The sequence below is a fragment of the Morus notabilis genome, unplaced genomic scaffold, assembly GCF_000414095.1.
Source record: "Morus notabilis unplaced genomic scaffold, ASM41409v2 Scaffold326, whole genome shotgun sequence".
Taxonomy (NCBI): Eukaryota; Viridiplantae; Streptophyta; class Magnoliopsida; order Rosales; family Moraceae; genus Morus; species Morus notabilis.
Window position 1 is genome coordinate 150,447 of NW_010364880.1, and position 20,413 is coordinate 170,859.

At 36.0% G+C, this 20,413-nt stretch overlaps 3 protein-coding genes across 3 annotated transcripts; 2 read left to right on the top strand and 1 right to left on the bottom strand.

Annotated features, from left to right (window-relative positions):
* On the top strand, positions 1–6,639 carry LOC21392105 (phosphatidylinositol/phosphatidylcholine transfer protein SFH8). Its single transcript, XM_024171480.1, has 15 exons — positions 1–123; positions 265–371; positions 1,630–1,933; positions 2,079–2,178; positions 2,266–2,532; positions 2,636–2,713; positions 2,826–2,927; positions 3,046–3,095; positions 3,233–3,332; positions 3,445–3,543; positions 3,655–3,768; positions 4,179–4,311; positions 5,278–5,678; positions 6,119–6,193; positions 6,295–6,639. Exons 2-15 carry the CDS (start codon positions 338–340, stop codon positions 6,313–6,315), a joined length of 1,878 nt encoding a protein of 625 aa, XP_024027248.1. The 5' UTR covers positions 1–123; positions 265–337; the 3' UTR covers positions 6,316–6,639.
* A 431-nt stretch (positions 6,640–7,070) lies between these two features.
* Positions 7,071–11,585, bottom strand: LOC21392106 (phosphatidylinositol/phosphatidylcholine transfer protein SFH3). Its single transcript, XM_024171481.1, has 14 exons — positions 11,521–11,585; positions 11,232–11,350; positions 10,439–10,688; positions 9,868–9,967; positions 9,495–9,761; positions 9,320–9,397; positions 9,110–9,211; positions 8,938–8,987; positions 8,698–8,797; positions 8,519–8,603; positions 7,938–8,045; positions 7,473–7,858; positions 7,189–7,263; positions 7,071–7,100 (listed from the first exon to the last, which is right to left on the bottom strand). Exons 2-14 carry the CDS (start codon positions 11,275–11,277, stop codon positions 7,083–7,085), a joined length of 1,665 nt encoding a protein of 554 aa, XP_024027249.1. The 5' UTR covers positions 11,278–11,350; positions 11,521–11,585; the 3' UTR covers positions 7,071–7,082.
* A 3,011-nt stretch (positions 11,586–14,596) lies between these two features.
* On the top strand, positions 14,597–18,747 carry LOC21392107 (diaminopimelate decarboxylase 2, chloroplastic). The gene is made up of 8 exons (XM_024171485.1): positions 14,597–15,151; positions 15,830–16,004; positions 16,650–16,799; positions 17,037–17,198; positions 17,439–17,624; positions 17,766–17,888; positions 18,079–18,168; positions 18,522–18,747. The coding sequence occupies exons 1-8, from the start codon at positions 14,667–14,669 to the stop codon at positions 18,600–18,602; spliced, it is 1,452 nt and encodes a 483-aa protein (XP_024027253.1). The 5' UTR covers positions 14,597–14,666; the 3' UTR covers positions 18,603–18,747.
* Positions 18,748–20,413: the final 1,666 nt, after the last annotated feature.

A 20,413-nucleotide genomic window follows, 5' to 3' on the forward strand; every position in this document is an offset into this window, starting at 1 on the left:
CTCTACACTATCGCCGTCGCAAAATCGGCCTAAATTATTTTTTAATTTATTTCTTTTCACCTTAAATGCTCTTCTGTCGATCCGTTACAGAAGAGCTCTGTGGATCCGTTTGTCGCCATTAATGTGAGCCGATCTTCCTCGTGATTCGCGACGATCCACGACGGATTTTTTTTGTGATTTTTTTCGGGATTTTTTTTTTGGAGTTTCGTGGTTCGATTTTGCGGTTTCTAGGGTTTCTGATCGGAATGTGGGTGGTTTATGTAGGTGCATTGTTTGATGCTCGGCGATTTCCCTGATCGGAGTAGAGGTTGCCTCGGTTTCTGCGCTTCGGACGAGAATGTCGGGCCCTTTGGACCGGTTTGCGAGGCCATGTGAGTGTTCTTTGCTCTTTTTCTGTTTTGGTGTTTGGTGCAATGCTTGTGTGATAGGTTTCCGTGTGGCTGTGTTTGTGGTATTTTTTCTGGTTCTAGGGTTTTTGTTTGGTGCCGAGAAAACTGAGCTGAGGAAAAGGAAATAGAACAAGAAAAAGAAAAGAAAAGTTTGAGTTCGTTTCTTTGTAAATTATTGTTCTTTGGTTTTAGGTCATTGTAATTTTCCTGGATTTTGAAAATATGTTATTTTTAGTTATTGCATCTTTTGTAAATAATTTTTAGTTATTCAAAGGTAATCTGTTTGACTGTTGATGCATCTTTAATAAATAATTTTTAGTCATTTAATGATAAAACAAATCCATTTTGGAAGATGCGATTATAATCATCAGTTGAATCCAGTTGCCTACTGAAGCAACTAAGGGAATTTTAATGGCCTCTATTGTTCTATGATTGTGTTTATTGACGTTTTGGAAGCTATTCAAACTCTAGAATGCCCCTAGAAGTTCCTCTGTGAGCTCTAGATTTTGTTCTGTCGATAGAGCACACATAAAGAATCTTTCATGTTTAACAGATATTACATATTCTGAGTCTTCTGACACAATTTTCCTCAAAATCTGTGTGTTATTTAAAAACTTTATTTGGGTTGGAGTGTATGATGGCAAAATACTAAAACCCAGTTACTAAAATCCAGTTTTCTTATTGTGGTTATTATGCATCATACACTGTTGTACGAGTCTATGAGGTTGATTCCTTGATTTGCTAATAGGCATACGACAATCTTAAGCTATAACTTGATTACGCCATTCTTTTTTTTTTTTCAGCATTCTTCTTTTAGCCGCATAGTTTTTTTTTTTTTGTTTTGTTTCTTATTTTCATTTTCTGAGATAATTTGCATGTCTCTGTGAAATGCCACTATATTAAGTTCCCATTATGCATTGCATTAATAATTATCTATTCACGAATGACTCCATATAAGATACTAGCTTCATCCGGCTCTTATAGAAGCAAAGCCAACTGTTTGTTTAGGACAAAGAAATTTACCTCCCATGGTTTCATTCATTTTGATGTGGCATTCAAGCTGACAACAAGGCACTATATGATCTTTGAAGTTTGAGACTTGCAACTGCATTATTTAAACACGTAGTTTGTCTGGAAGCTCAATTCTTGACAAGTTTGATGCCTATATTGATATATCGTTCTAGGATTTATGTATTATCTGTAAGTATTTGTAACTATTGGCAATGTTGTTTTGTGACAGGCTTTGAAGGGTTCTCTGGTAGTGATGAGAGAAGAGAAAGGAAGTCTGACTTTGAAAACTCTGAGGATGAGAGGAGAACTAGAATTGGATCTCTGAAAAAGAAAGCGATAAATGCATCTACTAAGTTTAAGCATTCTCTCAAGAAAAAGAGCAGTAGACGAAAAAGTGATGGGCGAGTAAGCTCTGTCTCCATTGAGGATGTTCGAGATGCCGAAGAGCTACAGGCCGTTGATGCATTTCGACAAGCACTAATGTTGGATGAATTACTGCCTGAAAGACATGATGACTATCATATGATGTTGAGGTTCTCATTATTGCTTCTTTTTTGACAACATATTTGTGCGAACAAATTATTCCTGTATGTTTATTGAGTTCAAAAAAGTAATACAAAAAATTTTAGTTTGCTATAGTTTATAATGTAATGTCCTTAAGGATTATATAACATACAGGTTCTTAAAGGCAAGGAAGTTTGATATTGAGAAAGCAAAGCATATGTGGTCTGATATGCTTCAATGGAGGAAGGACTTTAGTGCTGACACTATTATGGAGGTAATGCAGCTGGAAAGATTTTCTGAATTTGCCCCGCTTTGATTATGTGTTGTGTCATTGGCTCAGTCATTGCTATGTTTCTCTCAGGATTTTGAGTTCAAAGAGTTGAATGAAGTTCTTAAGTATTACCCTCATGGGCATCATGGTGTGGATAAGGAGGGAAGACCCATCTATATTGAAAGATTGGGAAAAGTGGATCCCAATAAACTAATGCAAGTTACAACTATGGACCGATATGTAAAATACCATGTTCAAGAATTTGAGAAAAGCTTTGCGATAAAGTTTCCAGCTTGCACAATTGCTGCAAAGAGACACATAGATTCAAGCACTACAATATTAGATGTTCAAGGCGTGGTATGTTGCCCATACTAATCTTTCCTAGTATAAGTTAAGCATATTTTCTACGATTAGAGTACAAATTTCTGTTTACTCATTCTTCCCAACATTTTGTTATTAGGGCTTAAAGAATTTTACAAAGTCTGCAAGGGAACTGATTATGCGTTTGCAGAAGATTGATGGTGACAATTACCCTGAGGTATGTTATCTCTATTGTGTTAGTTTTTGTAGTATCTAGACTATGTTAATTATGGGCACTGGATATTATGTGTTTCTGTATGAGTATGAAGTTTGTCCTTTTGTTGATACAGACTCTGTGCCAAATGTTTATCATCAATGCTGGTCCTGGATTTAGGCTGCTCTGGAACACTGTAAAGACTTTTCTGGATCCCAAAACGACCTCCAAAATTCATGTATGCAAAATTTATTATTTATTTATTTATTTGTTTTTGTTTGTCTTGGAAAAGTCATTTAATCTTGCTCTGTTCACTTGCATCTTGTATTAAGGCTTTTTTTTGGGGAACTTTTTAGGTTCTTGGGAACAAATACCAGAACAAATTGCTTGAAATTATTGATGCCAGGTAATAGGATCCAATTATACATATAGTTGTTCTATTATTTTATTTTTAGTTCAATTGCTGCGGAATTTAACATTTTCTTTCATATGTTTCGTCGAATAGTTGTGTTAAATGGTATTAAAATTCTGTAAATTTTGCAGTGAGTTGCCAGTATTTCTAGGTGGTAACTGTACCTGTGCAGATCAGGGAGGCTGCCTTCGATCTGATAAGGGTCCATGGAAGAACCCAGAAATATTGAAGGTTACACCGGATTAAATATTTTTTTTTGTGTTATAATTTTATGACGAACTTGTTAGACCAGTTGCTCTTTTTGTTTGTTAAAACCGATACTTGCATATGCACTTTGGTACAGATGGTTCTTAATGGTGAAGCACGGCGTGCCCGGCAGATTTTCAAAGTTTTGAACAGCGAGGGGAAGGTTATTGCCTATGCTAAACCACATTACCCAATGGTAAAAACTTTGTAAATTATCATCAGCTTGTTTTAAAATGGAGCAAATTTCTAGTCATTTCAGTTTTTTTATTGGTGGTTACATCTGTTATTTTTCTATGCATTCAAGCAGGTAAAAGGTAGTGATACATCTACCGCTGAGTCAGGCTCTGAAGCTGAAGATATTGCTTCCCCTAAAGCGACAAAGAGTTATTCACATCTCCGGTTGACTCCTGTTCGTGAAGAAGTAAGTTCAGTTTTTATTTTGTGATTATTATTTATTACCAATTACCATTCAGATGTTGATTTACATCACTGAAAACTGTGCCGTTTTCCCTATTCCTTTGGTCCTTTTTTGGTATCAGCATATCTCGAAACTTCTTAAAAGCATTTTTAGAAAATTTGTTCAGTGTGGGTTGAAAATAGTCATGGTTTATATGAGTGTCTTCTGCCTTGTTTCAGGAATTTTTGTGTTTCTGTTTCTTGGTTGCAAATTTGATATTCTTGTTTTATGCTTATCATGATATGATGTTTTAAACATACGCTGAGAAACTTAAAGAATGTACTTTTATAAAGGCCATCTGGGAAGATGTTTCTTCTTAGACTACTGTTCTGGTGATTCTTCATTATTTTTAATGTTCTTTCGCGAATATGCAGGCTAAGGTAGTTGGAAAGTCAAGCTATGCTGTCCACTTTGCTGGTTATGATGAATATGTACCCATGGTTGACAAAGCCGTTGATGCAGAATGGAAGAAGCATGTGTCCCTTCAACGATCACAGTCTTCCAAAGGTTGCCCTTATGAATTTAATTTTTCATTTTCCTCATCTCTTTTATTTTATTTATTTATCTATATTATTTATTTACTATATGAATTTGTCTATAGGCCCTTCTTGATGACAGTTAAATGGTCTGTCATAGATTACGAGTTTGACTGCCACAAGGTTTTTTTTATTATTTATTTTTATTCATATTTCTTTAAGCCATATGTTGAATTTCTTTTGTTTTAAGTTTGCTTTTGTCTACAGATTAATACTCATGGCGTTTATAATTTACATTTTGTCTTTTACAATGAAAACCTAGGATTAATTCTAAAAATAAGTTACACTAGTCTAATTACCTAAATATGACACTTTGCTATGAGAATTTTGACTCTACCTACTCAACATTAGACTGGGAAACATCTATAATACATTACCTATAATTTTATAAGTCTTTCACAACTTTGCATACCCCCATTACTCACATGTCTTACTATTAAAACATACTAGATTATATATATACCACACGCTAGTTATAGTAGATTTCATGTCTTAAAAGATTATTACAAAAAGGACTCGGTCATTACTGATTGTGCTAATTTACTGTGCAACGGGTGGTTTGTGGAGACTTAAGCAGTTATTAATGATGCTGTATTTGGAGATAAATAGATTTTCAGCAATTTAGAGTAGTTCCTACTTCCTAGACTAGGTGGACTTCTATAAACTGGAGAACGTCTCTGTAGTTTCACAACTTCTTGTATTTAACCTTTTTCTTTTTCATGTAATTAATTGTAAGATGTGGATCGAATCTGGGTCAGCATAATCCCATTCAACTTCTTTAGCCAATAATATTGGTTTTATTGAACATATAATCATGTGTGGAAGTGAATCTTTTCTAATGCGGTATTTGATTCGACTGTAGTGCTTCTAACGTGCATCTTTTCTTATACATGCCTTATGGATGCAAACTCCAATTAAATTGATTTTCGAATTTCAGGAACACTTCCCCTGCCCAATACTCCAAAAGCTCCAGAAGGATTACGTGCACAAGTTTTAATTCTGCTTACAGCATTCTTCCTGACTTTAATCACCTTCTTACGTTCAGTGATATGTCGTGTAATTAGAAAGTTTCCTGACACATTGCCTAACTGTGATCAAAATACTGCTGAGTCTACTGTTGATGCAAACAAGGAAGACTATCGTCCCCCTTCACCAACTCCAGCATTTACAGAAGCAGATGTACTCTCCGCTGTAGTGAAAAGGCTAGGGGAGCTTGAGGAGAAGGTTGATGCACTTCAATCAAAGCCATCTCGAATGCCTTTTGAGAAAGAGGAATTGCTTAATGCCGCTGTTTGTCGTGTTGATGCTTTAGAAGCAGAGCTAATTGCTACCAAAAAGGTCTGATGCCCTTTATTTATTTATTTGGTGAGAGGACCTAGAAAATTAGGAAATGTTTCATGCGTATCATGTTGTTTGGCAGTAAACTTTTCATCATAAGCCTCTTCCCTTTGCGTAACTATGACAGAAATCACTGGTTTATGCATCTTTTTTTAATACAATGTGGTGAGAGGACCTAGAAAATTAGGAAATGTTTCATGCGTATCATGTTGTTTGGCAGTAAACTTTTCATCGTAAGCCTCTTCCCTTTGTGTAACTATGACAGAAATCACTGGTTTATGCATCTTTTTTTAATACAATGTGATGTTGTCTGCTTTGAGTCCCGGCATAATTTTGTTACAAGTCTTATCTTTTGCAAGTTTATTTCTCTGCATTCTCTTGGCTGTGATGGGATTTTTTTTTTGGTTGTCTCACTGTGTTTGAATGTGCTCCCGGTGCAGGCTCTTTATGAAGCTTTAATGAGGCAAGAAGAACTGCTTGCGTACATAGACAGACAAGAAGAAGCTAGGCTCCGGGTAAGTAGAAGATACTCTCTCTCTTTGTGTGTAGTTCTCCATTTATGGTCTATAAATGAAAATTTATGGCTGAGATTATGCCTGCTCTCTTTTGCCATCAGAAAAAGAAGACTTGCTGGTGAAGTGGTTTACGGATGGAGGGGAGACCACAAAAAGGTTCATTTGTGCTGTTTCTTAATGTCATTTTAGTGAGTGTGACAAACCCGGCCTTGATCTTACATTATGTCACCATCATCCTAAATGATGTGAACTAAGCCAATGAGAGGATTCCTGACCTTTCTTGTGACAAAATGTGTATCGGGTCCTTTCTCAAACTCGAACAATTGTGCAGTTTGTTTTGTATATTTCCTTGCCCTGTGATGTTTTGAAAGAGTGAACACGAGGACACATCATAACCAAGAGCTTTTCATATCTACTAAGAATATATATAAAATATATTATCGACATTTTCTCTCTTGGTTTTTGCTTCTCTTTCTACATGTGTAGCAGCATTCAGATATAGTTTCCAATTTAAATTGTAGTCCTGAATAATTTTTTGACATTCATAAAGTGCCAAAAGAGAGGAATGTCACATTGTTGCATTGGATTAGGCCCCCTAGAATCCTTGCTAAACTAAAATGATGCTAAATATAACTCAAAATATACACACTTGTGAAGGAAGGGCACACTGTATAACAATAGTAATAATGTACAGAAGTTTTTAACTCGAGTATTAATTAAACAAAGGCAAATAGAGACTGAAGCATTTAAAAAAGAAAAAAAGCCATTAGTGGGGCTGAAATTCAACATCGCCACCAACTTCAATGAAAATTGGAGCACTAGTATTCTTTTGCAATTTCATTTGATAGCTTCCAACGCCTATCACTCACCAACAGAATGGTTTCCGCAATCACAGAATTCCAAAAAACTGCAAGGTGAAAAGCGCATTATTGTAAGTTCGATATAGACAAAATTAAAACTGGCAAAAGTAAACTTCGACATATGTAGCAACATACCTTCGTCTTCTTCTTCTTTTTCTTCTCAAGGTAGGCCACAAGCTCCTCTTGTCTAAAAAGAGCATCTTCAAGTGCCTACACAAAGAAGAAAAAAAGAACAAACACATTAGTATATTTTCCTTTGTCTACCTAACAATGCTACGAAAACAGACTTCTTTACAATCTTCATGACCCCCCTTTTAACATTACATGATTTTTTAACCGTGTAGTACAAAAAATGCGTTATTTTTCTCTTTAGATTCTAATTTACGCTTTGAAGTCAGTAAGTCAGAATTAGTCATTACCTTCTTGGTTGATGATAGCTCTTGTTCTAGGGCGCTGACCCTTCCGATAGCGGCGTTTAGCATTCCCTCTGTCTCAGCTGGCATGACTGTTGGTTTCATGCTCAGAATAGTGACTTTCTCTTCGAGTTCAGCCATGCGCTTCATCATGGTCATGTAGTCAGCATGGGAGATCATAGCAGGTGCAGGCAACTGGTGGTGGCTTTTGATCATCATGTCATTGTAGTAGATGGGGCTGCCATAGACTGCTGCTTCAGTTATTTTCCTCGGCATGTTCCGTGTCAAGCGGATCATGGCAACGATTCCCATCACAAAGGTCACAATCCCGGAAAACAACTGGTTGCTTACACCTTCAGGAGTCTTGAAGGCGTGGTTAATGGAGAAAACATCTGGGGATTCAGAAGAGAAAGAAGGTACTTTAATGAAAGTTCCGAAGAGAGAAATTGCATTGGTGAAAGGTCATTGTACCTTTAGTGAGGTTGTATTTTTCGTTTTGTAGTGCTGCTTTTTGCCAAGATGCATCCACAACCTTATCAACCATGGGTACAAAGTTGTCGTACTTGTAAATCTTGGTCACTGGAGAGGCCTGCAACGAGTGTTGATAAGTGAACACAACAAAGAAGAGAAGAAGCGTGATCTCTATGTTTGGAAATGGTGGTCAGAAGAATGAAAGAATATATATATATTTTTTTCATGAACAGAATAAAGTTTCATTATGTGTTGCCAAAATTTAAGATGTTACAGGTCTTATAAATTAGTGACATATTCCATGACTTGACAAGAAAGTGAGGAACACACTTCAGGAACAGGAGAGAGTTTTGGATTATCCAGATATTCCCTTGGAAATCTTGAAGAGAGACATTGCACATCTGAAGCATCTGTACTTGTTTCTGAGTTGAAAGAATTGCATCTCTTCATGTTTTCCCAAACAAAAGTTGAAAATGACGAGTATAAAAGTTAGTGGACAAATGAAAGTTGAAAGAGAGATCCCCAATCAAAAGCGAAAAAAGAAAAGGAAAAATTATGCCATGAAGTAAGTGCCTTTGGGCATGCCTTGTCATCCTCAGAGATTGTCTTCTCCTCAATGCCTGATAATGTTCTCCCTGAGCATTTGCCCTCACCATTTTGAACCATCTAGATCAACGAAATGATACATGCATGATTCATATTGTCCAGTAAAACTGATGAAATATCAAAATTAACAATAATAGGATTAGTATCAAGTCACCTTGAGTATTTCTGGATCGTTCCACGGACCCTTATCGGAGCGCATGCATCCGCCCTTGTCTGCACAAGTGCAAGTACCACCCAAAAACTCTGGCAGTTCACTGGTATAATTGTGGAACAACAAAGCAACATTTTGTGACAATATTTTAGTAAACTTAAATTCATCTACATCACAAACTTCATTAGGAGAGAACTTAAAAGTAATCTAAAGGACTTTGAGAAAGCCAAGTGGAGAACTTACCTAGCATCAATAATCTCAAGCAACTTACTCTGGTATTTGTTACCAAGAACCTGGTTCATAATTGCAACAGTTTATTTAGCACCATTAAAATAACCATATCCATTATAACCAAAAAACAAAAAAAAAAAAAAAAACTCCATTAGTTCAAGGTCAATAGATAGAAAATGCTTACATGGATTTTTGAAGTGGTCTTCGGGTCAAGGAATGATTTAACTGTGTTCCATAAGAGCCTAAATCCAGAACCAGCATTGATGATGAACATGCGGTTCAAGGTCTGTTGTAAACAAGAGATCATTCATAAGAAATATGAAAAAGAAAAAGAAAACCAAGAAAAAAATAAAATGTGGATTTAAATCTGAGTTTAGAGAATAAAAAAGAGTACCTCAGGATAATTGTCGCCATCAATCTTCTGGAGGCGCTGGATCAGATCCCTTGCAGCTTTGTTGAAATTCTTAAGCCCCTTTATAAGCGTAAGAGTAACCCTTTAGTAAGCAACTAAAACTATTTTTAACTTTAAAAATACAATCTTCTTTTGAAATGTAAAGATCCCAACATACCACTCCTTGCACATCCAAAATAGTAGTGCTCTGATCAATGTGCTTCTTTGCTGCTATAGAACAGGCAGGGAACTTGACAACGAAGGTTCGCTCGAATTCCCGAACATGGTACTTGACATAGCAGTCCATTGTTGTGACTTGCATGAGCTTGTTAGGATCGACTTGACCAAGTCTTTCGATGTACACTGGTCGGCCATCCTTGTCAACTCCATGGTGTCCTTGTGGATAGTATTTTAGGACTTCATCTATTTCCTTGAATTCGAAGTCCTTTGACAAAATAAGCAGAAGGAAAAAAGTCAGACACATATACAACATCAAGATAAGGAACCTGGCAATAAAATGGCGGGTTTCGATTTAAGAACTACAGCATTACCTCCATGATAGTGTCAGCACCAAATTCCTTCCTCCACTGCAGCATATCAGCCCACATTTGTTTTGTCTTCTCAATGTCAAATTTCCTGGCCCTTAAGAATCTGCATAATCAAGAATCACGTCGTTCATAGTAATTACATGGATAGCCAATCATTTCATTGTTATTGAAATTCCCCATATAACACATATATATGTATATATGTGCGTGTATATATACATATATATATATATATATATATATGTAACACCTTAGCATCATTGATCATCAGAAAGTCACTACATTTCAAATGAATATACCATATGAAGTGTGAGAATGGTTTGGTCTTAGCATCATGTGATGACCATCAGTCGATCATTTCACATTTATTGAAAATTCCCATGTGAAGTATGAGAAAAACTATATCTTTAATATCATATGATAATCATCAGCCAATCATTTCAGATTTATTAAAGATCCCACATGAAGTATGAGAAAAAAATATGACCATAGCATCATATTATCTTCATCAGTCAATCATTAATTTCTTTGGATTGAAGATTCCATATGAATCATGAGAAATATTATATTTGACCTTAGCATCATATGATGATCATCATGTTTAGAGGGCAGTAGCTCTTCCAGGATAAGCTCCTGGCGAAACGCATCCACAGCTTGCAACTCCTCGGCATCAATTTCATCCTCAAAACTGACGGACATAACACGGCTGTTCCTCCGTCCTCTCTTTGTCAATGAATTCCTAAACTTGGTGGAGGCATTGATCGCCTTCTTCTTGAGCGATCCAAGCCTCGTTTTCTTCTCATCCTCTGAGTGTTCTTCAACACCTACACATATCAATCAAAATAACTTTCCTTGCCAACACAATTTTGACAAAATACCAAAAATGCTTTCCATAAACAATATACAGAGCAAAACTACAAATGAGATCTATACATTCCCTTCAAGAAACAAGAATACGAGGAATTCTAAAGAAATATGATCATGGCAAACAAAGGAAAAAAAAAAGTAGATCAAAATCAAATGTTCCACACTTTCAAGATTATTTTGTCTCAGGTAATTATACCAACTAGAAAAAGAAATCAACAAAGGCATGTCTATTTGGTATACCAAAGAAATACATGTACTTGCTACATAATATCTAATTATATGGCCAAAAGAAAAGCTTGCACTTTAAAGATTTCAGTTCTTTTATGCTACTGAGCTTTTTATGCATGATCCTATAAAAGAGAAAATCCAACTCCTATCCTCAAAAAAATCAATTTCGCGAAAATTCACATTACACAATCAAAAACTATTTTCAACCAAAGTTCAACATTTAGGAATGATAAACGCAAACAAAACATGCAATTCTTGAAAGACGTTTATACCTGTTTTGGTGTGTCGATCAAGAGGTCCAGACATTGTGTCACACATTATTAATCTCCTCAAAAGTTTGTTCTTTCCAAACCAAAAGCCCCTCTATGGGGATATGATACGCCTTGTACACCTAAAACCATACAACAAACCAAAAAAAAAAAAAGTCTGAAAAACCAAACCACGAACAAAGAAATGTACTACATAACACAACAAAGTCGACACAACCCAGATGCTAAAACATGTCAAGAATTGAAGATTCAGAATAAAAATGGGAAAATATCAAGGAAAGAAGAACAATACCTTTTGACAAGAATGTAGGAAAGGTGAAGAGAGAAAGAGGCAGGAAATATATATTTTCCGTGTTAATCTCTCAACTCTGTTGGCCTGCCTTGGGACAACGAAGATGACATGTCTAATTTTAGTGAAACGAAAAAAAAAAGAGTTAAAAAAAGGAAAGGTAGACAAAATCAGAGATGATTTTGTTTGCTTATGTCATTTTGACAAGGTCTTCATCAGGTTAAGAGGAATCAGTTTACAAGTTTGTATTGGCAGGAAAAAGAGCAGGTTGTTGTGATTAATGCGATATGCAAGCCACTCCCTACAAACTATTATTCTTTATTATTAATTATTACAATTTAGTTTGTTGTGATTAATGAGATATGCAAGCCACTCCCTACAAACTATTATTCTTTATTATTAATTATTACTATTTTTTTCTCATCAAAGCTGACCAACTTATCCAACGGTTTACCTGCTTTCTTTGGAAATATCTAAACCAAGTAGTAACCAACTTCCTTATACTTGCCACCACCTCTTCACGCTACAGCAGTACAACTTTATATAGTTGTCAAAAATGTATTTGGAAGCCTTATAAGTTGGTAATTTTATTTTTGTGAAAATAAATCTTTTTATCAATCGTAAAAAGAAAATTTACGTTGAAAAAAAATCTTTTTACAAGTCGTAAAAAAAACATTTACGCATTAAACTGCTATTTATTTCAAACAGTTTTTAAATCTACTATTTACTTCAATTATTTACTATAAATCTGTTATTTACTTCAATCTCTCCCAATAAAAATTGTTGCTGTGTCTCAAAATACATTTCAAATCTTGAGGATTGATTTGTGTATCATCTAACACGTGATAAGTTGCATCCATAACATGATTAGAAAAAGATTGATTGTATTGTAATTTTAAGATAAGTTGGATGTAATTATGAGATTGTATAAAGTCTTTAATTTTCACTAATCATTGTCAAAATTATGGCGATCCATAAAAATTTCAATTATTTATTAAAAGACAATAGAATGTGAAAAAAAAAAAAATACCAAGATCTTTAAAACATTCTATCAATTTCACGTAACTTTTCTTTTAGAGCAGTGTTTTTAACCTGTTATAAAGTTTAGAAATATTATCCCAGTGAAATAGACCTATTAAAGAAACGAATTTTCATAGGTTCATTTTGACCTGCACTTTGTCATGGTGGGTTTGATTGAAGTGATTATTTATTTTTAAGTTGTGGAAAAAGTGACTCATGTATTGGTGTTGGGTTTTAATTAGTTGTTGGATTTTGGACAAGAGAGAGTCAATTTAGTTGGTTTTAATTAGTCAATTTGTTTATTTATTTCTTCTCGTTTAACATGACAAGTTAAAGTCAATTTTTTGTAGGAGTGGTGCTCCACTAATGATCTTAGTTGTGTTTATGCGTCTCTGGCCTTATTTTGCTTCTTAAATAATTGAAAGAGCACTTCGCGTTTGTATATTTATAATGGAAAACATGAATACTGCCCATTAAGAAAATAACATTGTGACACGCAAAATTTAAGAGAATGAAACAACTGTGTAATAAGGATAATTGTGACCAACACAACTGTCGTCTCATCTCACATGAGATTCAGATAGATTAATTATTAGAAAATGATAATTACACAGATTAAGAGTGGGTTCAAAAGCTAAAACAAGTTTTAGGAGCTATTTCAAATAATAATTATTTTTCCTTTTTCTTTTTTTTTTTTTTTTTGCTGAGAATATAGATTACTTAATTTGAATAAAATTATTGTGCTTTAACCAATAATTGAGCGTGAAGGGATCAAAGCAAATATTTTTATCTTTTTTATTTAGCGGTGTTTGGAGCCAAATATGAGAAATTCATTAAGAATGAGTTCGCTTATTTAATGAGGTGTTCAGAAATAGATAGAGAAATTTGTTAAGAATGAGTTGGCTTATTTAATGAGGTGTTCAGAAATGATTAGAGGACTAAGAGAGGAATATGAAAAAGGGACAAATGATTTGCGTCAGTTTTTTCTTTTTTTAGGGGACGTCCTTGCACCGGTGCCTCTGAACCCTTCGTGGTTTGGCCCTCTCAACATGGCTTTCCGTTTGAAGGAGCTTCAATCCGGTTTGGTAGTTGGATATGGCGGAGAAGACGATGGTCGCCTTGTTTTTCTTATCGCAAATTAGGGGAGTGTTGGTGCTCCAGCGTGGGCAAGGCGCACTCCTTCATCGGTGGTGGTGAGCGACATTGCAGATCTCATGAGTTGGAGACTTGACTATTTTCTGATGTTTCGTCGACTCGCTTGTTGTGTTGTGGCTCCTTTGCGCATCCTCAATGTTGGTCGATTTGTTATCGGAGGTCCTGTCATGTCGTTTGGGCTTTACCATTTTATTCTAAGTTTTGTGTTTGTCAAGTAAAGGCGTTGATGTTTCCGCCATGTAGTGTTAGTTTGTTCCTGTTGTGTTTTGGTTCTTTATTGTAATAACAGAGGTGGTCTCTCCACTTTCTAGCATAGTCGTCTCGTTTAGTCTGCAAGTTTTTACACTTTGTGGTGTTGTGTTCGGCCTTAGTACTTTTAGTCTCTTAATTTTGATAGATCGGATTATTTACCTACTATAGTATTATATTGCAAAGAGTCATTTTCGTGCTCAATTAGTTATGTGCCTCTTTGCTTTCTTCTTATTGAAACTCAATACACATATTACCTTCTTGAGCGCTTCAATCAATTTTATTGGTGGTTTTGTTTTAATATCGAGGTTGAGTCGCTAAATACGTTATGATTTGTATTTGAATTAATGTTTATACTAACTTGATTTAGAATGCAATTTCCACTTAAAGAAAAAAAAATAGAGAGAGAGAAGAACACATCAGTCTATTCTTGGCCAAACGGCATTATCATTAGCATTTTTGTGTTAATTAATTAATTATTTTTCCTCTACCACGTTTATATTGTCTGGTTTTTTAAACTTTTGGGCCCGTTTATAAATTTAAATTTTATTATAATAAAAATTAATCATATTTAATTTTTTTATTAAAATAAAAAATTCTCGTCTCAATTCGAATTAAAAAAGCCAACTAAACGCCTTAGTCAACAATACTTGTACCCTATGATCTACTTATAATCTTGCCTTTGCAGTTCTTCTAAGCTCACTCTCTTGTAGTCTTGTTCATCAATGGCGGCTACACAATCCCACCTCTCTCACTACCAATTCCTCCCCAAAACCCTAGCTCGCCCTCTCAACCAAACCCCATTTTCCCACCTCCCATTTCTCTCTCTAAAACCTTCCCTTAAACCCCACCAAACTCTCAGAGCCGTCCTCTCTCAAAACCCCGCCAAAACTTCCCAAACGACGCCGTTCAAGCACTGCTTCACCAAATCCCCGGATGGGTTTCTCTTCTGCGAAGGCATCAAGGTCCAGGACGTCTTGGATTCCGTCGAGAGACGGCCTTTCTATCTCTACAGCAAGCCTCAGATTACCAGAAATGTTGAGGCCTATAAGGAGGCTTTGGAAGGTTTGAGCTCCATTATTGGGTACGCCATTAAGGCGAATAATAATCTGAAGATTTTGGAGCATTTGAGGAAGCTTGGTTGTGGGGCTGTTCTTGTTAGTGGGAATGAGCTGAGGTTGGCTCTTCTTGCTGGGTTTGATCCCACCAGGTAAATTATGTTGCGCAAACCACGTGTTTGTGTTTTTGCCTAGCGGAGATTAGATGTGTTTCTTGTCGTTATTTTTGGGTTTCATGGTTTCTAAAGCTGCTTTCTTAGTTAAAAAGCTGCTTTTCAAAGTATTTGATAGTTGTTTAGAAGAGTTTTCAGTTATGCAAAATGTGACTTCTTAATAAGTGACTTTTTTTCTAAGAAACTTTGGAAGCTTGTAAGTATGAACTTTATTTATAGGTTTTTTTTTATTGCTTATTATAAAATTTAAATATCATTTTTATTGCATTAAGAAGTTTTGAAATTATGGTTCGGAATACTAACTGGAAAGCCATAGTGTTTTTTTTTTTCTGTTGCTGTTTTTGCTTCAATGAGGATACCTTATCGTCTTTCTCCTGTAATTGATTCCTTATCAATAAAGGTGTTTTTCTGATAATAAAAAAAAATTAAAAAAAAAAATGGAAAGCCATAACTTTTACTAAAGCATAAGCATAAGTAATGCCAAAAGGACCATCTCTTGAGTGAAGTAACTTTTTTCTACTTTTCCAATCAGTTTTTGGCATTAATGCGGGCCTCGAATCTTGGCCTGTGAATTGACTTTGCTTTGGTGTGCAAATTAACCATGTTCTTTTTTTAAGCTTGATTTGATGTTTTGCTTTGGTTTAATGGGTTTGGCAGATGTATCTTTAATGGGAATGGCAAGTTGTTGGAGGATTTGGTTCTGGCTGCGCAAGAAGGTGTTTTTGTCAATGTTGATAGTGAATTCGACCTTGAAAATATTGTAGCTGCTGCAAGAATTGCTGGGAAGAAGGTTAATGTCCTACTCCGGATCAACCCGGATGTGGACCCTCAGGTATGCATGCCCCATCATATTATATCCTTGATCCCTTGTTTGTGGTGGAGTAGGTTTATTTATCGGCTAGGTTATGATGCTTGAGCTGTTACTCCATGAAAGGCAGTTTCTTGATAGATCTTCAGTTGTGATGGCTTTGATTTGTACATTATTATATGTAGACCAAAATGAACTTTAAATATTGTCTCTAGTGTAACCACTGACCATTTCTAAATTTCGGTTATAGTTTCTAAAGAGATAAACTGTTCACAACTGAAAGTATAGATTAGCTTGACTGTACTGAACTGTTGAAAATTGAATACCGTTGTTTGCTTCTTTCCAACCTCTCTCCCTCCTTTTATCTTTTACAGTTTTCCTCGGTGAGACCATTGCTTTTCAGTTTCATGTTTAAAGAAGCATAATTTACATCATTAGCATCTTTACTAGAGTCCCAATATATGCGTAGCCTTGTTGCAAGTTGCAACTGCCACTTTTCCTGCGCCACTGGTCCACGACTACGATAATGTTGTAACCGTAAACCATTACAGCGTATGCTTTTAAGTGCAACTCCTATTCCTCATTGCATAGGACAGCCACTAGAGTTGGCACTAATGTCGAACCATCTCTACATCGGTACCAGTGATTATCTGTGAATTCTTTTCTCAGGTTCATCCTTACGTCGCCACTGGGAATAAGAACTCCAAATTTGGTATTAGAAATGAGAAGCTGCAATGGTTTCTTGACGCTGTGAAGGCACACCCTGAAGAGCTGAAACTTGTTGGGGCCCATTGTCATCTTGGATCCACCATTACTAAGGTAAATTAGCAACTCTGGAGATTTCTGCTGATAAATGAGACAGTTTACAAGCTCAATGCTCATGAGTATCAACAATTTGCAATTCCCAATAAAAAAAAAAGATACAGTGACTAGGTTCCCAATACTAATTTAGCCTGGTTCTTCTAGAGATATTTACCTCTTTTGTATCCTAGATTTTGTAAGAAATAACATACAAATTCTTTATTTTTACATTGATCATTCATTTAATATTCTTAGGTGGACATATTCAGAGATGCTGCAGTTCTTATGGTTAACTATATTGACGAAATTCGGGCTCAAGGTTTTGAAGTTAATTACTTGAATATTGGAGGTGGACTTGGGATAGATTATTATCATTCTGGTGCTGTCCTTCCGACACCCAGAGATCTCATTAATACAGTAAGGATTCTTTCTGACGTATTCTTCCCCTGAATCTGGAGTACATAATTTACACATTTATGGATGATTTGGTAATTTTGAACAGTTGAAAGACTATGAAAACTTTTTCTCTTGCAGTTCGCTGAATGATGGCATATATATATACATATATATATATATAATGAAGAGAACCAATTATTTCTTCTGAGGTTTGACCTTTATAAAGTCCCTTTCGACATTTTAACATTGATGTTGGTTTAGGTTCGGGAACTGGTTCTTTCAAGAGATCTTAATCTCATCATTGAACCTGGGAGATCACTTATTGCAAATACTTGCTGCTTGGTTAATCGGGTTACAGGTGTTAAAACCAATGGAACCAAAAACTTTATTGTCATCGACGGCAGCATGGCTGAACTAATCCGTCCTAGCCTTTATGATGCTTATCAGGTAAGGTTCCAAACTCATTTCTTAGCTTCTTGCGTCACTTTTTATAAGAGCCAGTGACCATATAATTGACATGTGGCAAAAACGTCATTCTTTCAAACTTGTTTTACTCTCCTCCTATTCCCTTGTGGCATTTGGTCACAGCACATCGAGCTGGTTGCTCCGCCACTGCCTGATGCTGATATCTCAACTTTTGACGTCGTCGGCCCTGTCTGCGAGTCTGCTGATTTCTTGGGGAAGGAAAGACAACTTGCATCTCCGGCCAAGGTAACTAAGCCGTTGGTCTTATCCAACTATACTTGGCTACAACCTTTGACTCATTGAAAACAATTTGCTCGACTTTGTGCTGTTAAGAAGAAAAGATGATGATCAGTCTTCCGAAATCTGAAGTTTTGAATCTTTTATTATCCTCGGGTTTCTTTCATTTTTGGCTTCTGAGTTCTATTTCACTTTTCAGGGGGCTGGTTTGGTTGTTCATGATGCGGGTGCTTACTGCATGAGCATGGCTTCAACTTATAACCTCAAGATGCGTCCTCCAGAATACTGGGTATAAGAATCTTACTGCAAAATAATGTTTAATTACGTCGCATGGGCACAGCATTGTTTAAAATTGAGAAATTTTCGACTTGTGATAGGTCTTCCAACTATAAATTTTAGAGGTAGTTTGGTGATTTATAGGAACTGGGTACTCTCACAAATTCGTACACTTTGTCAGTGCATTGTTTTTCACGTTATAGGAAAATGTTTACCTTTGAAATTTTGGCTCCCCGATTTAGAAAAAAAATCATTATAATTGGAGTAGTAAAAATGTCATACAACCTTTCTACATTAGCAATATTTGTTTATAGTTGCAGTTCGGATGTACTAACTTCTTGAAATTTGTATGACGCTTGCTCATAGGTTGAAGAAGACGGATCACTGGCCAAAATCCGACATGGGGAGAATTTCGAAGATCATGTTCGTTTTTTTGAGGGTCTTTGATTTCTTATTGTTCTAACTTTCATTTGATGTATGATTTGCATTCCTTCGCATGTTGTATCTGGATATCAAGTTGACTTCTTATTGTGACTGGAGAACAACATTTTTTTTTTCTTTTGAGAAGAACGATGAAGAGTTTTTTGCCCCACATTGTTTTGGTTTGTTTCTTTCCCCGCTTGAACCACAATTTTGCTCTTGTTCACGCATTTTTCTCGTGTAGGCAAATGTCAACACTTTGTTAATATTGAACTCTTGACCTTCGAGCACAGTTTCAAGGATCCGCACAAAACATGATATCTCGCATTATAAACGGCTATGTGAGTATAAAGTGGTCTGCTCATTCTTGGTTGGGACAAAAGTTCAATCTAGAGGCGGTAACCCTCCCCGGAAGCCTATGTACGACATTTACCCGAAATTGTTTTGCTAGTCGAAGAGCGCACGTACAAACACGCTTAAACTGTTCAAAAATTAGTCTAGATGCATCTCATTGGTCATCTTTGTCCTTGCTGAAAATCACTGGCCTCCACCTCTGAACGTTTTCGCATTTACACCCGACACGGCCTTTTAACTGGGTCTTTTTGAAAAATAGGCTTAAAATGTGTAATGTGTTTAATGAGTAGGCTCCAAAATAGAAAGTTTTAATGAGTAGGCCTCTCATTAAATGAAAAAATATGTATTTCTTAAATGCCCTTCTTCTTTTCTCTCAAATTAAAAGAAAAAACGTTTGAAAAGGAGGAGCTAAATCCCCTCCTTCGTTGGGCAGTCACGAGGAAACGTTGCCGGCCAAAGTTCACCGGCGGCGCCGCCTTTTACCGCCGGAGAATGCCCCTACCTCTGGTATTCTCTCAAATCTTGTATTGTTATGCTTATTTCATTGTTTGAATGCTGGGTAATCGTGGTTTGGTATTTTATTTGAAAAATCAACAAGAATCATGCTATTTCATGGCCTCTTCGGAGTTGAGTAATCTGCAAAATCGAAGAAACTCACGTATGTCATTTCTTTCCATTCTGACTGGTGGGAGCGGTAAGAAACCTGAGTCCGGTCAGAAAGTTCTTACTGGTGTGCCCTGTAAGAAAATTGCCAACCGGTCTTTCCAGTAAGAAATATCTGATCGGGCATAATTTTGCCTCTCTTTAAGGTGACCCATCGTTTTTCCCTCCCCATTTAAAGGATATTTTAGTCATTCACTCTTATCCCAGGAATAAAAAAAATGAAAATTGAAATTCTATTTATAACGGGTCTACGAATTGAATGGGTGTACATTTGGGGCCTATTGACTTAAAAAATCCCTTTTGACCACGCAAGACTCAACAAGCTCAACACACAAGCCTCCTTAAAGCCTCGAGAGTTTTAGGAAGCTAACCACTCTCTAACTAGCCGTGCTTCCGATCAACCTACCACTTCTCCAAGAAACTATTTAGAATCTCCCGTCACTTCTCCAGTCTCACATGAACAACATTGGTGTTGAATGCTCGAAGACAAGTTTAGAAAAAAAAGGGGGTCCCTGGAGGCCCTCTTGCGCCTAGTTAGATCTTGAATTTGAGTTTTAACGATGGAGACCAACTAGCTGTGACACATCGAAGATGAAGACGGTGACAATGCCTTTGAATATAGCAATTCAAGACCAATCAAACTGAGCCACATAGACACAACCATAGGAAAGTTTTATTATTAAAATAACTTTCAAAAAATATTTATTTACACCACTTTCTTTTATTTTTTATTTTTTATTTTGGAAAAGGGTTATTCTTTGTAGAAATGTACAGGTCATTTTGCAAATTCCATTTTGTTTGGTAGTTTTGTTTTGCTAATG